Below are 19,124 nucleotides of genomic sequence, written 5' to 3'. Positions count from 1 at the left end.
TTCATCTTTCAAAAAATACAAAAAAAAAACATTGTCACGAACTGAAAAAGAATAGAAAATATTTATAATTAAATCCTAAAATTTATTATTAAATAAATCCCCCTCCCATAATCTTTCCTTCTGGCTACGTCTAAAAACATCACATTCAATTAATTTTCAAAGTGCGCAAAAATTACTTTTTTAAATCGAATGTGGAATTATTATCTTTAAAAAGCAATAAAATGAGTTATTATAAATTATTTTATTTGTTATTATTTCATTTATTATTTTATTTTTGCTTATTATTTGTAAATTTATAATAAATTCATTTTTTATGTTATAGTATTATTTTATAAAAGCAATATAATTATTTTTAAAATTTTTTCTCTCCTTTCTCTTGCTATTTTCCTGCTCTAAGAAAATATAAATATTATTACCATTATTGTTATTGATTTCTCCTGTTTCAAAAAATACAAAAAAAAAAGTGTCGTGAACTGAAGAAGAAAATATTTATAGTTAAAAATCAAGAAATTTAATGTTACTAAATGTTATATTATACTGAATTGTAGAGTGAAACATTTATTCTATCATTAAATTTAAAATTATTTATGAGTGCATAAGCGAATTCCTTTTTTACATGAAAATAAAATATAATTCTTTGCTCTCCTCTTTACATTTTGTATTTACACATCGACACAAACATTACAAAAATAAGCATTTTAAATAAAACTTGGATATAAGCTATAGAAGAAAAGGATGCCAAAGATTGAAGAAATTCTGTCATAATGTATAAGTAGAGAGATAGTTTGTTGACCTTCTCAAATAGTGCTGCGAAATTCAAAGCCACTTTCCCTAATAAAATGTCGCTCTGATCGCCGTGAGTGGGGTGCCACCTAGTGGTAAGACTCTCATTGATCGATGTTGTATGTGACTTGGCTGTTTGCCAGACGATCTATTCGAGCTTCCGTCAACAGATGGACAGGGTCAAGAAGACATGATACCTTACGCATCATGCATGTGCTTTCGAGAGGAAAGTGGTGGACAATGGAAGATAATATCTGCTCAGGTGAGACTACTTTCCTCTACAATTTATTTAATAATTACTTCAAAGTAAACAAACTGCTCTAGATTTTTTAGAGAAAGGAATTTTTGGTATGTGTGCTTTAGTAGTGTGCTCAGTAGATTCATGCTGTTTTTAAGTGAAAAAAAAACTATTTAAAATTAAAGTATAAATAAGTAAAAAAAACCTGCTCTTACTATATATTTATCTTGCTTCTTCGCTAAAATATTTGATTAAGTGGGTCAAAACCAAAGGTTGTGAACCTATACCACATTTCTATGCATCTTAAATAAAAAAGAATATTGTTAAAAAAAATTTTCACCCATCTCCCCCCCCCCCAAAAAAAAAAGAATAAAGCTCATAGCAGCAATTTGTGATAGTGTTCATTTTATTTTCTTTATTATTTTTTTATTTTTTTAATAATTTATTTAATTATTTGATCGTTGCACATAGCTTCCAATTTTTTTAATGGAAAAAGGTATGGAACAAGTGACCTTCAAAAATTTTACTGTGTTTCGATTTCGTATTTTTAGCACCTCTCCATTTTTACATGCAAATCAAGTTTTAGACATCAGAAAAAAGAAATTCATTATCTAGTAAACAAAGTTCATGTTGAAACTCTCCCTAAATTGTGTTAGGAGGCATTACATTCAGCCCCATTGGCTAAATGTGGATTACTCGATGCTAAAAACAATCATAAAATGAAATTTTAAGTACAGAGTGTCCAAAAAGTATGAAAACTGTCAAATATCCCGAGAAATGTGTATTGAATAAAAAAATGAAATTTCAAATGCAAAATATTTCTAAGTGATACATTCGGTGATACTAAAACTCCACCTTACTGCGGAAGTGGGCTTAGAAATCCAAATTTTGTTTTTATTGGAGATTAGGATGCTCCAGAAAAAGCCCCCCTCATTTGGCGCTCACGTTTTTTGCATTTTGGTTCACAGATGAAAATGGAGACCGCAAAATGAAAATGGGTTGGAGATATCTTGAAAATTGCCTTTCAGAGACCATTTTCTATGCCTCTGACTGCTCTACATGCACGTGTGAATGTTTAGAAACTGCATATTCGCGCATGCGTAAATCACATTCCCTTGCTATCGCATATGCGAATCACAGGCAGTGAGAACGGCCCCTCTGATCGAAAAAAATAAACTATCTTATGACACGATCCTCACTCCCAGACTCGGTCCCACCCCCTAGGTATTGTCTCAGGGTTTGGGGGCAAGCTTGGTGTCATTACATAAATTTTTTTGACCCATTTTCGACCATTTTAATAAATATTTTTATATTAACACTGTGACGTATATTTTCCACTAATTTTATTTTTTTGCTATTGTCAAGGGTTTGAAGACACCCAAAAATTAATCGTTATTCATTTGGAGTAAACACTTTCTGTTGAGAAATTTTTAAACTATTCAAGTTTTTTTAACTAGATTATTGGCAAATGAAATTTTTTGAAAATGTATAATTATTCCTTTTGAGATTTATCATTATGTTTTTATGATGGATTAAAATTGCAAGTCAGTAAATTAAAAAAAAAAATTAAAAAATAAGGAATAAATAAATGAAAAAAATGTCATAAAAAAACAAGCGTTCAAGTTAATGGTTTGTTCATTGATTTGGTGAATGGTGTCTATATGCACCATTTTATTTCTTAAATAAAATATTTCTTACACACAATTTTTTTTTGTCTTAATAAATGTAATGTAATTAAATTAAATGTAATGTAATATAAATTCAATGAAAATAATACCACATTTTATAAAATTTATATGCTTGGCTTAAAATGGGTTAAGCATACTTTGTTCCATCCAACGTGTATTTCGCGAAACAATTTCAACGTCATCTTTTAACAATATTTGGGGTATATTTTTCTGAAAACGATCGTTGTTTGATCTATTGAAAAATAGGATTTTTTCCATACTTTAGAACAATTTTGTCCCCGAATGGCCAATTACATGTGGGTGCTATACGTGTCATCCAAAAATTTCTTTCCATAATTTTATGCAAACACCTTGTATTTGCCATGCAGTAAATTATTACAAAAACAGAACTTAAGTGTAGAAAAATAATTGCTGTTTTTGGCCTTTTTTAAACAATTGTTTGTTTTTCAAAGTGAATCAACGAATTTCTGTCCTGGAAGGACTCACTCTATTGCATAAAATTTTATTTTATTAAGATGAAATAATATAGTCTTAATCATAATATAGTTCGGAGTTTCCTTTTTTATTTATTAATATATTTTGAGCATCAAATAATACCTAAAAAATTTAATGCAAATGAAATCAGACTTAATCACATCCTTAGTACAAGATTTTGGGTTAGCCGTGTTGAGGTGAACTAAATACATTTTTTTTAAGAAAATTGGCAAATTAACAATTATTTGAGTTCGAAAATGTGCTTGTTTTTTAATGAAGCCATTAACTTGATTCTAATGCGCATGAAAATATGCTTTGTCAGTAAATAAACAAAAAATGAATAAATAAAACAGTAATGGAGAAAAAAAGTAATAAAAAAGTAGACTGCATGAAATGTAATAAATTTTTACTTTACCACTATAACAAAAATGGTGATAATTATATGCCGAAATTTTTTATTGTCTGTATAAATAGTTCGAAAAATCAATGATTACTTCAAAAGAAAGAAATTAATAGTCTCTAAAAAATTCAAGAATTAAAGCTATTTGAATATTTTTTTACTCTGTTTTTGCGAGGAACAGTACGAAAAATAGCTTTTAAATTTTAGAGTTGTTAGTCGTTAATTAGATGCCACCTCCAGGAGCATAGCAGAGGCACTGGAGTTAACATAGAGAAAATTTGTTTCATTTGGCGCAAAATTAATGATTGGCAATAAAATAATATTCCGTCCCCGAGTGTCAAAATTTGAGAACAAACACTATTTTTTTCAAGTGAGTAAGTACTTTATATACGTCGCACTAGAGTTACACAATGGGTTATTGGCGACGGTCTGGGAAATATCCCTGAAAATGATCCGAAGACATGGCATCGCAATTTTGATCCTCTGCAGAGGTGATGGCACCCCTGCTGTGGTAGCCCGATGACCTGCACCTGAAGTCGAGCACTTTACGGTAGAACAGTTTAACGAGGAACAATACCGCGCACCCTCGGTCCCTACGCAGGCTGATCAAAGTGGTCACTCACCCGCTTACTGACCGCAGCCAGTGATGCTTGACTTCGGTGTTCTACTGGGAACTGTTTCTTTACAATCAGTCCACGGAGGGACCGATTTTTTTTTCTTCAAAAAATTGCATATTTTTTGCTATAAAATACGCGGAGACACAAATCTGGAAGACCTAATTAATTTAAAGATAAATTACTGATTTACAATTGCATTTTGTTTTGTTTGTTTATTAATATACTGTCATAAAATGTCTCAAGTAAAATAAATGAAATATCACAAAAAGCAAATCGGATTAAATTAATTTTTTAATCTCTGCAGAAACCTTAGTACACAGATTTCGTAGGACGAGGAAAGTAAATTAAATAAATTATTGCGTTTTTTTATTTTTTATAATCACCTTTTTATTTAAAAGAATTATCTTAGCCGGTTGTTTCTATATGAAGACAAAGTGTAGTTGTAATAATTGATGGTGTCTTCTTGTCTAATTAAACAATATCATCTTTTTGTATAATACGTCGGACCTCTATTTAACCAAGTCGCTAAATCCCGATAAAAAGTTCGTTACATGGGAAATTCGTTTAACAGGAAATGCCCATTTGAAATACTGAAACAACACAAAATATGATTTAAATTCATAAACACGAGACATAATTAAAACAACAATTGATACACCTTTATCTTGTAAATTATTATCTACTATCGAATTGTTTCAAATGATTTTAGCATTTTATGATATGAAGGTTTGGTGATTTTTTCATCATTTCCGTCTTCTTCCCCAATTTATTGCTGTATTGTTTTTATTTTTCACACTATCCAAACTATCCTATTCAGTTAATGTTTCTGTGGTTGCAGCTTCAGAATCATTAAAAAGTCATTAATCAGTGCATCATCATTAATTTCGTGGTTCTCTCTTGACCGTATCCACATTTTTCTTTTTTTTAGTTCTTTTAAATGAACGTCATCCTGGTCTTCTGCGCTTTCCAAATTCTCCGAGCTGACTAAGAATCCAGCTTTAGCAAAACTGTTGTGAATAGAACGATCTGTAACATCATAGTTCCATGCTTTTGAAATTTATGTTATGCTTTCTCATAAATTGATTTTTAGCATGGATTCCTGTATGAACTGCAAACAAAAATGGATTTTACAGCTTTCTTTAATAATTAAGTGGCTGCGAAAATCAATTAAGGTCATTTCTCCCTATAAAATACGTTAACAAGTTTAAAAATTTGGGGAAATAAGAAAAGTGAATCTCAAAGAAAGTGGATCTTCAAAATAATATTCATTTCGCTATTTGGAAGTTATTTTACGAAGAAATTTCTAAAATGTTCCTCGAAAAAAATCGCAAAATAGAGAAATTCGCAGTTCGTTATATAGAAATCAGACTGTATATCAGTCAGGCAAAAATGAGAGAATTTTATGTGTTTCAGAGGCGAACTTCCAATTTTATTTATTCATCCTAAATGTAAACAGATATTTTTAAATTTTTTTAAAAAATGTTCTTGCTGATTGCAGAAACTTATATAGTTACCAAAAATTATTCCATTTCACACATTTTCTGGTGAACACTGTTAAAATCTTTTCCAACTTGTGCAGGAAAATTTCGAACAGTTTTTGATCGAGAAGTATTTTCTTGAAGACATTTCTGATCTCTGGAAATGGTGTGAGAAATGAAGAGCAGAATTATCTCTAGACGACCGATTTTAATGAAATTTGATATTACACTGATACAATACAGAACCATGCAACAATTTTAATACACACGCATGCGTAATACTCGTTGGAACGTATGAAGGACAATGTTTTATTTCAAGTACGATATCCCATTATTAACCCATTTCTTTTGTTTATTCTGCAACCTTCAGGCGAGTGCACGATTATGTATTACAATTATTGAATTACATATCATTAAAATTGGTCTTAAAGAAACCAAGTCTTCATTTCTTACACCAGTCTATTCAAATGTTTTTACGAGAGCTGACTGATTTAAAACATTTTTGGGCCAACCTTCTGCACTATCATTCAAGCAAATAATAAAAAAAAATTCTAAATTTAGATTTAAAAAATTAATAAATAAATAAAAAAAAATGAATGCATTGGAAAGAATCCCAGCAGTAAATGTCGGGAAGGGGGCTTTTTATTGAGGCAGAACAAACATTTTACTAAAGATTCTCTTCGTAACATTTTTTTATCAAAATAAAATTTAATATAATCTGCAGGTATTATTAATAAATTGAAAACATACTTTGCTTAAGTTTAAAAGTAATTACAAAATAACCCTTATTGGGGTTCAAAGAGCCCTAAATAGAATTTAACAGCCACTTCACAACCAATATCGAATCATTAACCAGCCAATATAGAAAGACCGACCCTTATGGGACCAATATTGGTGCATAGGATCCATATTGAACCGAACCCAACTGGGGCAGGCTCATTACTAAGTTTAGTAGAGGAGCTTAAATTAGAAGATTACATGTAGGGTTACGACGCTGCTTTGGTGGAAGGTTTCATTCAGTTTATTTTTAAAAGTAGGTTGGAAAAATAAATTTCAATTTTATAAATAAACAAAACCTGTTCTTGATTTTATGTCTCGAACGAAGAGGGGACAACCATACATATCTAAGTATTCGAAATTTTTTATTTCGAGGGGGTAGACTTTTATAACAAATGGGGTAGATTTTTATAACAAATTCAAATATGATGAGAATGATCTAGGAATGAATTCGACCCATAAAACTTAAATAAAACAAACATTTTATATTGTCGGAAATAATACTATTTGCTCATTTACATAAAATATGGGATTATATTTTTTCAATATAGTGTATTCCAATAATTCTCTTTTCAGGGGCATCCGAGCCATAGTTTAAAATTCATTTTATTTTAAAGCTTATTTATTACAAACATTTTTTTTCTTTTTTTTTTTTTTTTTGCATTAAGATATTAATACAATTTCGAAGTGTCAGTCAATTTGTTGTTGCGAGCCGTGATGGTTCAGGGGATAGAGCCTCCCAATAAGGTGACCCGAATTTGATCCCAGCAATAGCTGATCAATACAAAATCCGGCTCTCACCGACCACAGTGCTGGCGTGTAAAATCCTTAGTGGTAGACTGATCATGGCTTAGAGTCCCCTTGCAGTCAGGCTAACCGTGGAAGGTTCTCGTGGTCTTCCTCTCCATGTAGCGCAAGTGCGGGTTAGTTCCATCCAAAAGTCCTCCACCGAGGCAAATTTCCCCCAATACTTGATTCAGGAGTTCCCTTGTCTTCTGGTTTGGGTTCCAAATTGCAAGGCTACGGAGTTGAACATTAGTAGTCGTAAATCCAAAAATTGGGTAGCTGTTCAACGACGGTCATAAAATAAAAATAAAAATCAATTTGTTGTAATATTTTGGAACTCAAATGCCATGTGCTGATAGCTTATATTTTGTTCTGTGAAATCTATTGTTGTTACTTTATTTAACAACTCATTTCCAAAAATATCTTTTCATGCATGTTACATTCATATCAATCAGTTTTTAACATTTTATTTTTAAATTATTCAAGAAGTATTTTGATGATACCAGTGAATTCACCGGCGAAAAACAATAACCCATTAAACCGTTAAGAAACATGCTTTAAACGTCTATTTTGTGCTACTTATTATGTCCCGTGCTACCGATCATAATGATACCCTTTTTTGTATTTCAAAATTTTTTGTAAAATATAATAATAATTTACCTGATTTGAAACTTCTGGGTGTCCTTAAAATTTTATTTGTAAGTATTCATTCAGTTATCCTAATCGATATCTTTTTTGATGTGCTCGAAAAATGCCAACTTTGAAAACCCTTATGGATATTTAATTGAATATCATAAATGAATGTTTTATGTCTGAGTAAAGCATTTTTTCTAAAAATTGATCGCGAAATTTAACTTTTTGTCAAAAAAATAAATATAAATTGGAATATAGCTGTTTGTTATAGAACATTTTGCTTAAAATATATAAAGAATTTTTTTGCAACAGTGTTTTGTAATTAGAAATTAAAAATTTCATATTATTGTAAAAATATTAATTTTATTTAAGTTACTTGTATTCATCCAAACAAAAATGGCAACGATTTTCTTGTTTGAAGAACATTTCGGTGGAACCATGATTATCGGAGAATGCAAATCTAGAAAATAAAAAGGGTTGAGAAATTCGAAAAAATGTTTATTTAAATAAATGTCAAGCAACTTTTGTCGATTATCTATCCTTTCAACAAATAATTAGGTAATAAAAATACCTTACGAAAGAACTTTTTCTATCACAGAAAAGATCTTGTAATGAGTATTCAATAGAAATAATAGTTTGTACTAAAGATCATTCAAAAATGTTCATTAACCCAGGTAGCATTATTTAACACGGGAATCTAGATACTAATATTAGAGTATTCACCATGGGAGATTTTTACCGGTATTTATCATATTTTTTACATCAATTTTCTTCAGATGGTATTAATTGTTTTGCGTAAAAAATTCCGAGAAAGTCTAGCTGGGGACTGATCGTTAAGACACATCACCGAAGTCAAGCATCACTAAATCAGTTTGTGTAGGGACCGATGGTCCTTGTTAAACTGTTCTACAGTAAAGTGCTGCATGCAGGTATACTATCGGTATTAAAGTGGAGGTGTTTCTGCAGAGGATGTCTTCGGATCATCCCCAGGGATGTTTCCCAGACTGTCAGCCCATTGTGCAGCTCTAGTCTGACCAACAACAACAATCCCAGAAAAATTTCTTATTGGCGGTGAACATCTTAAAAGCTCACATTAATGCAGTAATGAAGTTGGAACATTGTTAAAATAGTCTAAATATTGAAGTACAATATCTGATCATTTTAAGAACTGATGTTTGCAAGGGTTGAATGATATTCTTTTACTAGCTTTTGTTCTATTTTAGAGCACTATTATGACTCCTTTATACATTTAATATAACAAGTACTATGAGATTCCATTCTATTATTAGATATGCAAAAAATGTATATTTGTAACTCCTTGCTTGGGTTTGTGTGATATGACGCACCTCCGCTTTAGTAGCATTTTGTCCCAAAGGCCCCCAATTCTTCAATTTTTTGGTTCGCCTACTTTGTCCCTTACTCCTTGTCTGAGGTGAAGCTCTTAAGCATGGAAAATGACTTCACTCATATAAAATGTAATACGCTGTTAAACAAGTTAAAAATTACAAGCCTTCCGACTGGTTGGTAGGGCACTGGGCCCATGTCCAACAGTTCGTGGGTTCCATCTCCATCGGCTGAAGACTCCACGTGTAGTAAATGGTGACTGGTGCACGTTAAATCTGTCGAGTAGCCTCCATGCTCCCATAACAAATCAATACCTCTGGAGGTACTGATCCAGGAATTTTCTTGTTTTCTGGATTGGTTCAAAATTACAAGGCTACGGAGTTGAGCATAAGTAATCGTAAATCCAAAATTGGGTCAGCTGTTTAACAACGGATGTAAAATTAAAAAAAAAAATAAAGTAATGCTGCATATAATTTATTTAGAATTTCATGCTTTAAAAATACATGATATATCTGATTTAAATTTATAAAGACGTAAATGTTTTGAAATGGGTCATTAATGATTTTACTCAAGAAATTTTCAAGATTTTGGAGTTGGATTCATAAGCTCTTCTTAGTTGGACTCATAATCATTTTGAGTTGGACCACGGCTCTTACTTTACAATTTGAGGTTAAGATAGATACAAGAAGTGGCGTATCTAGGGTAAATGGGGTATTTTAAAATGGGCGCATTATTCGAGAGTCCGTCAGACTAACCATGGCAGGTTCTCGTGGTCTTCCTCTCCTTGTAAGGCAAATGCGGGTTAGTTCCATCAAAAAAGGCAAATTTCTCCTAATTCTTGACCCAGAGTTCCCTTGTTTTCTGGATTGGGTTTAAAATTACAAGGCTACGTATGTGAACTTTTTAGTAGTCATAAACCTAAAAATTGGGTCGGCTGTTCAACGACGGTTATAATATTATAATAATTATAATATTATGAAAGTTAAAATATTCTGCTTTCGCCGTTGAGTAAATTAATTTTAATATTCCATAACAGAAATAAATAAGTAAATAAAAAAATAATAAATAAGATTTCCTCTTAGTTTGTGGTGTATATAACAAGAAGGGTGTTTAATTAAAAGGAAGTTGTGAACAACTCTTTCCGATTGGCAACAAAAAAGAAATCAGAGGGAAGATGCTATAAATAGTAAAAAGAAGCCTTCTTGACAAATCATTGAAACCAATCAAACGATTTAAGACACCCCCGTACTCTGAATGTCTTTAAAGAAGTTTCTGTCTTTGCATTTTTAAAATAAAAAATTGGATTTTCTATTTAATCCTGAAAAGCAACAATGATTGTAAGTAATCATTTTTTTAAATATTCAAATAAATGCATTGAGTCATACCCAATTTGTTTACAACAGTCAGATACAGTCGAACCTCTGTTTAACGAACACCTATTTACCAAATTTCGCGATTTAACGAATTTTATGAAGTAGATTTATATGAAATACGGAATAGCGACACAGAAGTGAAAACTGTTATTTTTTCTGATGCTTTGGAAGCAGTGAAAACTTACCTAATGCAGTAAATGAAAGAGTATTTTCTTCTCTTCATGACCTTGAAAAAGGACTTTTTTTTTTTAAGTAAGAAATCGAGGAAATAAGCAAACCTTGCTCACGAAATACTTTAAAATTTCAAATTAATCAGAGCGTAATCATTCGCCGTATTTTAAGTTCCTAAATAAAAAATGTTGGATTTCTATTTATTTTGTGTATTTCCTTATTAGAGATGCTCCATAAGTTAAGTAGTTTTTTTTTAAATTTTCTTCCCGATATCACGAATTATCCTCGATTTAGCGAATATTATTTTTGGTCCCTATGAATACGTTAAATCGGGGATCAACTGTATATTACTACTAAGCATAGTAAGGCACCCATGAAGGGTTCAAAAGGAAGCATCCCTCCTCCCATAAAACCTAATAAATTCTAAATTATATTTTGTAATTTTTAAATGTTACTTTTTTTTAATATTTTTTTTTCGGTAAATGATTTTTAATACCTATTTCATGACATAAAAAAAAACGATACTATAAACGTCTTACGTTTCGCAAAAGAACACTGTTTTTTCTTTTTCTGCAGTTTAAAGTATTATACTTTTTATTTATTTATTTATTTATTTATTTACCATTAATTTGAAATAATATCAAAAAACTGATCATACTAAAAACATTTTTAGTAGTATTAGACAAATTATTGATATTGTATTCGAAATTTTTTTTTCATCTGCAATCGTTCCCTGAAAAAATCTCTGCGGGTATCATTGATTACATGTTCCGATTTCAATCATTAAAATCTCATCTAGCAATTATCTTATGACAAATAATATTTAAATTTGGGCATTGATAAATATTGTAAGACCGTTTTCTTTTGTGATTCGTTTTTGTTCTCTCAGAAGGATGACAGGATATATAGCTAAAAGTGAAGGTAAAACAAAGGAAAATAACAGACAACTGGGGAAAAAAATCCGGAAAAAAAAGGATAAATTTTTCTAAAAAATCCGAACAAAACATTTTTGTCCGGATTTTTTTTTCCCTGTTGTTTGTTATTTTTATTATTATTTTTATTTTCACCCCCTTTTTTCATATGTCTGTAATTTTCCTTTGTTTCATCCTCATTTTGAACTTATTTTATGAATTCTATTTACTTGCAGCTTATGCGCAATAAAAGAAACTTATTGTTTTTCTTAATTTTCTTCGTGTTTTTTTTATTTATTTATTTTGCTGCATATATATATATATATATATATATATATATATATATATATATATATATATATATATATATATATATATATATATATATATATATATATATATATATATATATATATATATATATATAATATGAATATTGCGTGTAATCAGAATTCTGACAACTTCACTGTATTGTTATTGAAATTAAATGCGGAATGAAAACAATAACTAATGTTAAAATTTCAAATGTTTCGATCAAAGTAGTGAATTTTCTTCAGAAAAGAGTCGTGCAGTGTTTATTACATGACATTGATCCTATTAATACAGGGTGCGTAGCGTTTTTAAAAAGTGCTTAAAGGTGCTTATTTTTGATTTACTTGTTTTAAAAACTCTTGAAGGTGCTTTTTTTATTCGGCCTTTGTAAAAAGTCCTTAATTTATTATATTTTGAAAACAGATTTTTCCTTTGTCGTGTCTATTGTCGTACTAAATTACAAAAAATGCTTGATTTTATCTGCATTATTTATCAGAAACTAGTTAGTTTATCGATTATGAGAAGTTTGTGGAAATGTTTTTGAATTTTATTGATTTTATATTTAAAAATTAAGAAACGGTAGAAAAAAATAATTTTTATTGCTGCACAGATCCTAATTATAATTTTTGTTTTGGAAAGTGATTAAAAATATTTTTTAAGTACTTAAAATGTACGCAAAGTTGCTTATTTTTGCTGAAAAATCTGGCTACGCACCCCTGTGATAGTGCTCAGAAGAAGTTATATTCGTTCTATTAATACAAAAATATTATTTTTATTATTATTATTATTATTTTCTTTTGAAGTTTAGGAAACGCATCATCAAGCATTGATATTAGTAACCCTAATATTAAGGCACAGACATACTCTTAAAAATCTCTTTATCTTACTAATAAACATAGTATATTCAGTTAACGAGAACTATTCAGCCGATTACATTCGAATTTGTATTTTGTCATTTAAAATTGGATACTTGAAAATAATGTAAGAATGTTTTATGCCTCATAAATAAAATTTTTTCGACCATAACTTAATAAAATAATAAATATTTATTAAATATTATCTTCGGATCATTAAACCAGAGCCTGATTAAGAACCTTTGAGGCCCTAAGCACTGAAAAGATTTTGATGTTCCTTAAATGTAATTGAGAATATTAAAAGAAATAAAAAAAATAATTTTTTCTTTAAAAAAATTTAAGTAAGTTTACAAAAATAAGTTTTTAAACAGCAAAACTTAAACACTTTTTACATAGGATCTATATTGGGAATCAACAACACTTGAGTTTTCAATGCATATTTTATAATCTTAGAGCCGATCTAAACTGATTTTGACAATTTTAGTGTTTTTTTAAAAAACTTTTCATAACCTCTTAAGTTACTTTTTGTTCACTTTAATTCTATAAAATATGACATGTTCAATCCCCGCCGGCTGAAGACTCCCAGTGTAGTAAATGGTAACTGATGCACGTTAAATCTGTTGAGTCACAAAGTTTTATTAATATTAGTCTCATATTATTAATTAATGTTGGGTCATAGGTCTCAAATTAATATTCACGTAAAACAAAATTATAGAATTTTAAAGAATTTTTATAGAGAATGCAAAAAACATATAAAAGCTCAATATAGTATAAAAACGGAATTAATAAAATAACAAACTTTTCTTTTTGTCTCTAAGAATGTTGGGAAATTCTTCGTGATTTTATAAAACTTATCACAGCAGCATTTAATAGTCACTGAATTTTTTGAACAACGTGGTTGTAATGATGGCAACTTGCAATCGAAATTTTTACTACTTTTCGACTAACTAGAGCACTCAAATATCTACTGAAGTGCCTATTGACAATACAAGTCGTTTCCAGACCAAAAACGAATTTATTACCATTTTATGGGCAAAAATGACACATCACTAATAGATATCAAGTAGCCGAAGTTCTCCAACTTTAGTCATTATTTTATTGACAAGTTGCGATTGTTTTCCTACCATTGAAAGTCATTTTATCACTAAAGAAATTTTTCGATAAATAGAATTTCGAATTTAAGTAAAAGTTATTGATAATCGTGAAATTTCGACCTTTTCAAAACATCACTAATAGATATTTTGATCATTTTCTAAGTAGCCGAAGTGTTCAAATTTAGTTATTATTCTATTGACAAGCTGCGATTGTTTCCCTACCATTGAAAGTCATTTTATCACTAAGGAAATTTTTCGATAAATAGAATTTCTAATCTAAGTGAAAGTTATTGATAATCGTGAAATGTTGACCTTTTCAAAACGGGTCCAAAACTAGAAAAAAAATTCAGATAAAGTAAAAATTTTAAGAACTACGTATTCTAGGTAGACTAAAAAGAAAAAAATTATTTTTGTCACACCTAAAACGAAAGCATCTCTTTGTGGAGGGAGGATTTCTCCTCCGTCTTCAGAAAGTGAGGCGTGTAACGTTTTTTGTTTTAGGAGAGACAAAATTGATTTCTTTCTTTTTTTTTTTCGCCGACTTAAGCGTTTAATAAACATAAAAACTTCTTTTTTATTATTTTACATTATTATATTATTTTTTTACAATTATTGAAAAATGTTCTGTACATTTATTTGAGTATCTCTTTTTAAAAGAGTGCTATTCGCGTGATCTATAGTTTGGAAGTTAATGCACCACGGAATTTGCGATTTTTAATTTAAATTTATTATCGTTTTTATTTGCGAATTTTAATTTGTGTAATGATTTGCGAAATTCGAAAGAGGAAATAAGATTCCCAGGATCCTTAAAAACTACTTAATTTTTATTTTGAGAAATAAGGGCCCTTAAAAGTACTTAATTTTGTTACAAGGTTTTAAAAAGTCCTTAATTTTCAGTATAATTGACGGAAACAATTTTGCAGTGTTTCAAAAATATTAAAAATAAAAAGTCGTTCTTTTATCGCCTAGAAAACAGCCTATTTAAAAAAGAAATGCAATATTAATTTCATGCTAAAAGTTATCTTTTTTTATAATAACAATAATTATAATTTTATATAAAGCATGTAAAGCATTTAAAGCATTCCCATCGTTCCATAAAACAGTTACTTCACTTTTCCATTATAATTAACGGCACATTAGTATGCTCTTAAAATAAGTTGAATAAATATCAACTAATGTATGAAGTTCCTTTAATTGTTTGAAAGGACAATTATTTTTCTTTTTAAGCCTTATGATCTCATTCAATAAATTTTGAAAAAACCCACCTTATAAAGCGTTTCTTTAAGAGGGTCCACTTTGGCAAAGCCTTGTAATAAATACAATTGTATCAGCATTATAATGAATCTGTTTTTTTTTTGAAGAGTAAATAATTGGTACTGTCTCTGGGTGTAGATTTGAGAACTATTATACTATTTTTTTCAAAAAAAAATCCTTAATTTTTTTCAAAGAAAGTCCTTAATTTTTGCTTTGTTAAAAAAGTAGGAACCCTGAATTACTATTAGTGAACTATATTATCTAGACATTACTATAAAAATTGCTATAAATTAATATAACAATTATTAAACACACGTAGTATATTATACAGCAATTTTGAAACTATTTATTTACAATAAAATTGTGAAAATGTCATGCATTCGTGCTCATTATTATTAAAACTATTTCTTATTATTTGAATTTAGTGTAATTATTTGTTTCTTTTTCAGCTTTAATTTGGGTATGTTATTTTAATTATTTATTCATTTTTGTACTTGAGTGTATGATTATGAGAATAACTTTGTGATCCTTTACTGAAGAGTTTATTTTTTAAAACGACACTGGAAGGACAAAGCATTTTTTTTTTCTGAAAAAACGTTATTTAAGATAGAAAAAAAATTGCTACCTAACTTATACTTAGCCATCTAAAAAACTTTTATGATTCGCATTTTTTCTTAATTTTATTTAAAATACACTAGTACAAGAAATTAAGAGAATTGCAGACTTGGTCGATTATCTCTAGAGCTACAAGACCGATTTTAATGAAATTTGATATGTACAGTCCGCAAAAAAAGAAGATATCACCCTGAATAATCTAATAGTCTCCGTTCTAATAGTCTCGTTCTAATAGTCGGATTTTTACGAACTAAGTGTCAATCTTAATGGTTCCTGGGAGTGACCTCAAATATGCTAATTAATTAGTGCTAACTATTAATTAAGTTACGAAATCAGACACAAAAACGTACTTTCTCAGAATAAATTTTTTTTTCTCACATATTTGGAATTCTGACCCATAAAATAGGGGGGTACACTAAATTTCGAAAAAATTGGATCGCAATAAAGATTTATAAATATGGCAAAAGTTTGAAAAAATGCCAAATTACCTCGCCATAGAAAGTGAGACAATTTAAAACAACCATAAAGAAACTGAATGAATGACAAGACGTTATAACATCGTGTATTGCTATAGGCAACCAAGAAGAGAATTTTTGGATCTGCTTTATGGACAAAGAAAATAGTTTTCTTTTTATTACTTTGAAAATAAAATTTGAATTTAAAATTAAGAGATAAAAATGAAATTATTTTTGATTTTCCAATATTTCAAAATCTGAGCGTTGAACTTATTATCTGACATTTTTTTATTTTTTTAAAGATGTTATTTGCATAAAACTGTTGTGTTAAAATCAAATTTACATTAGTTATTATAAATTTAAAAAGAGTTGTAGGGCTAATTGCTTTTACACCTCAGTTCAAGTCTTTCAGGTAGGGGAAAGAAAAAAAAGATCCTGCAAAAAATTTGGGCGCCAGATAAAAAATAGCAATTCTGATGCGCAATCAGAAGGATCTATAAAATTCACAGTATTTTTTTTCGATATATATATATATATATATATATATATATAAAATAAGAATAATAAAATAAATAAATAATAAATAATATATAAAAAATAAAAATGAGAAAAAACTGGAAGGGAAAAAAATCCGAGAAAAAGGACAATTTTTTTTTAAAAAATCCGGAAAATAAAATATATAATCTGTGCATCAGCTCACACGATTATATCCGCAAGAAAGAGTGCTTTCTTATATTGTATCAATATAGCCTAAGCAAAATTAAATATATCAATACAATAGTGTGAAGAGCACTCAAAAAAGTTTACAAAAAAATTGCAACAAATTAAATAGAACACAATAAGTGTTGTTGTTGTTGTTGCTTATCCTCTCTGTCTGACGGAGTCAGACAAGATCCACGAGTTGGTTGACGAATAACTAAAAATAACACGTAAAAACAGAAAATAAAATATAAAGAAAAAGCAGAATAAAACATAAAACATAATCTATGAAGCGAGTAGCGAATTCAAATGAACTTACATGAGCGGGAAATTTTTCAAGAATGACTTAAAATATTTTCGTAACAAGATTGCCAGATCGCAAAAAATGAAGACAAAAGCGTAAATTGAGCTAAAAGCGTAACTAGAGGAGTTTTGTATTAAAGTGCGTTCTTACTGCATTACTGAAGTGCGTTTAATGAAGATGGGCCCGAAAATGGATGTGCGCAAGGTAATATTATACTGAATAATTAAAAGAAATTTACTATAAATAATTTTAGAACACGAAACACGAATTGCACATAATTTTAGCCACGTATTTGCCCGAAATGGATTTGCACATGGAAAAATTTTATAAATTAACAAAGAAATGTTTTTAGTAAATAATTTTAGCCATGGATTAGCCCAAAATGGATTTGCACATGGAAAAATTGTATAAATTAACAAAGAAATTTATTAGTAAATAATTTTAGCCACGGATTTGCCCGAAATGGATTTGCACATGGAAAATTATATAAATTAGCAAAGAAATACTTTTAATAAATTATCAAAGAAATTTTTTAGTAAATAATTTTAGCGACGGATTTGCACATGGAAAAATTACATTAATTAACACAGGAATTTCTTAGTAAATAATTTTAACCTCGGATTTACCCGAAATGGATTTGCACATGGAAAAATTATTAATTCTAATGTTTCTAGGAGCGTTTATTTAAATACTATATTAAATGAAATGAATAGAATTAAAAGAATATGTAGTAATATTTATTTATCCAAAAAACAAATAGATAAACTCTTTCAAAATTTGATAAAAAAACAATGGATACCCAACTAAAGTAATAAAATTCTAATATTGTAGATATATTTACTCAAAATTTTCTTTGTTAATTTATATAATTTTCCCATGTGCAAATCCATTTCGGGCAAATCCGTAGCCAAAATTATTTACTAAAGAAAAATTTCTTTGTTTATTTGTATAATTTTTCCTTGTGCAATTCCATTTCGGGCAAATCCGCGGTTAAAATTACTTACTAAAAAATTTCTTTATATAAATTAACAAAGAAATATTTTTAGTAAATTATCAATTTCCATGTGCAAATCCATTTCGGGCAAATCCGTGAGTAAAATTATTTACTAATAAATTTCTTTGCTAATTCATTCAATTTTTCCATGTGTAAATCCATTTCGGCCAAATCCGTGGCTAAAATTACTTACTAAAAATATTTCTTTGTTATTTTATATAATTTCTGCATGCGCAAATCCATTTCGGGCAAATCCGTGGCTAAAATCATGTGCAAAACAGGCAATTCGTGTTTGTTTCTCTTTTCTATTTTATATTTTTTTTTCTTGAATAAATATTTTTTTTCTTAAAAAAAATTTTTTTTTTAAATTACTTATTGTCAATTTGTTTAAATTATCCAGCATAATATTACCTTCCGCACATCCATTTTCGGGCCCATCCTTGGTAACTAACAAATCAAACGCACAATCGTAATTTGTATTCATTATTTCTTCAAAACGTGTATTAAAACTATTATTATAGGTCATTTAAGTAGAAAAACTCCTAATCTTTGAAAAAGAACAATTTTTGAGATGAGGATTCTAAAAATGGCACGGTTCTAGAATCTTTTTACAATTTTTATTTTAGTAGTTGTTTTTTTGTTTAGTAGTTGGTTAAAATTACTTACTAAAAAATTTCTTTATATAAATTAACAAAGAAATATTTTTAGTAAATTATCAATTTCCATGTGCAAATCCATTTCGGGCAAATCCGTGATTAAAATTATTTACTAATAAATTTCTTTGCTAATTCATTCAATTTTTCCATGTGTAAATCCATTTCGGCCAAATCCGTGGCTAAAATTACTTACTAAAAATATTTCTTTGTTATT

General features: G+C 28.9%; 1 protein-coding gene across 3 annotated transcripts in view; it reads left to right on the top strand.

Moving 5' to 3' along the window:
- Positions 1-866: 866 nt before the first annotated feature.
- The window catches only part of LOC107440566 (uncharacterized), a 122,110-nt gene continuing 103,852 nt past the window's right edge, over positions 867-19,124 (top strand). The window contains exon 1 of one of the 3 annotated variants that reach the window (XM_087155003.1): positions 867-1,045. In XM_087155003.1, coding sequence (XP_087011129.1) covers positions 898-1,045 — 148 coding nt within the window. In that variant the 5' untranslated portion in view covers positions 867-897. The remainder of the gene's footprint in view (positions 1,046-19,124) is intronic. The other 2 variants (XM_016053531.4, XM_087155006.1) reach the window with 2 other exon arrangements.

The sequence above is a fragment of the Parasteatoda tepidariorum genome, chromosome 11, assembly GCF_982258835.1.
Source record: "Parasteatoda tepidariorum strain Cologne lab strain chromosome 11, Ptep-v5.0, whole genome shotgun sequence".
Lineage (NCBI taxonomy): Eukaryota > Metazoa > Arthropoda > Arachnida > Araneae > Theridiidae > Parasteatoda > Parasteatoda tepidariorum.
This window is presented reverse-complemented; position numbering and strand designations above follow the sequence as displayed.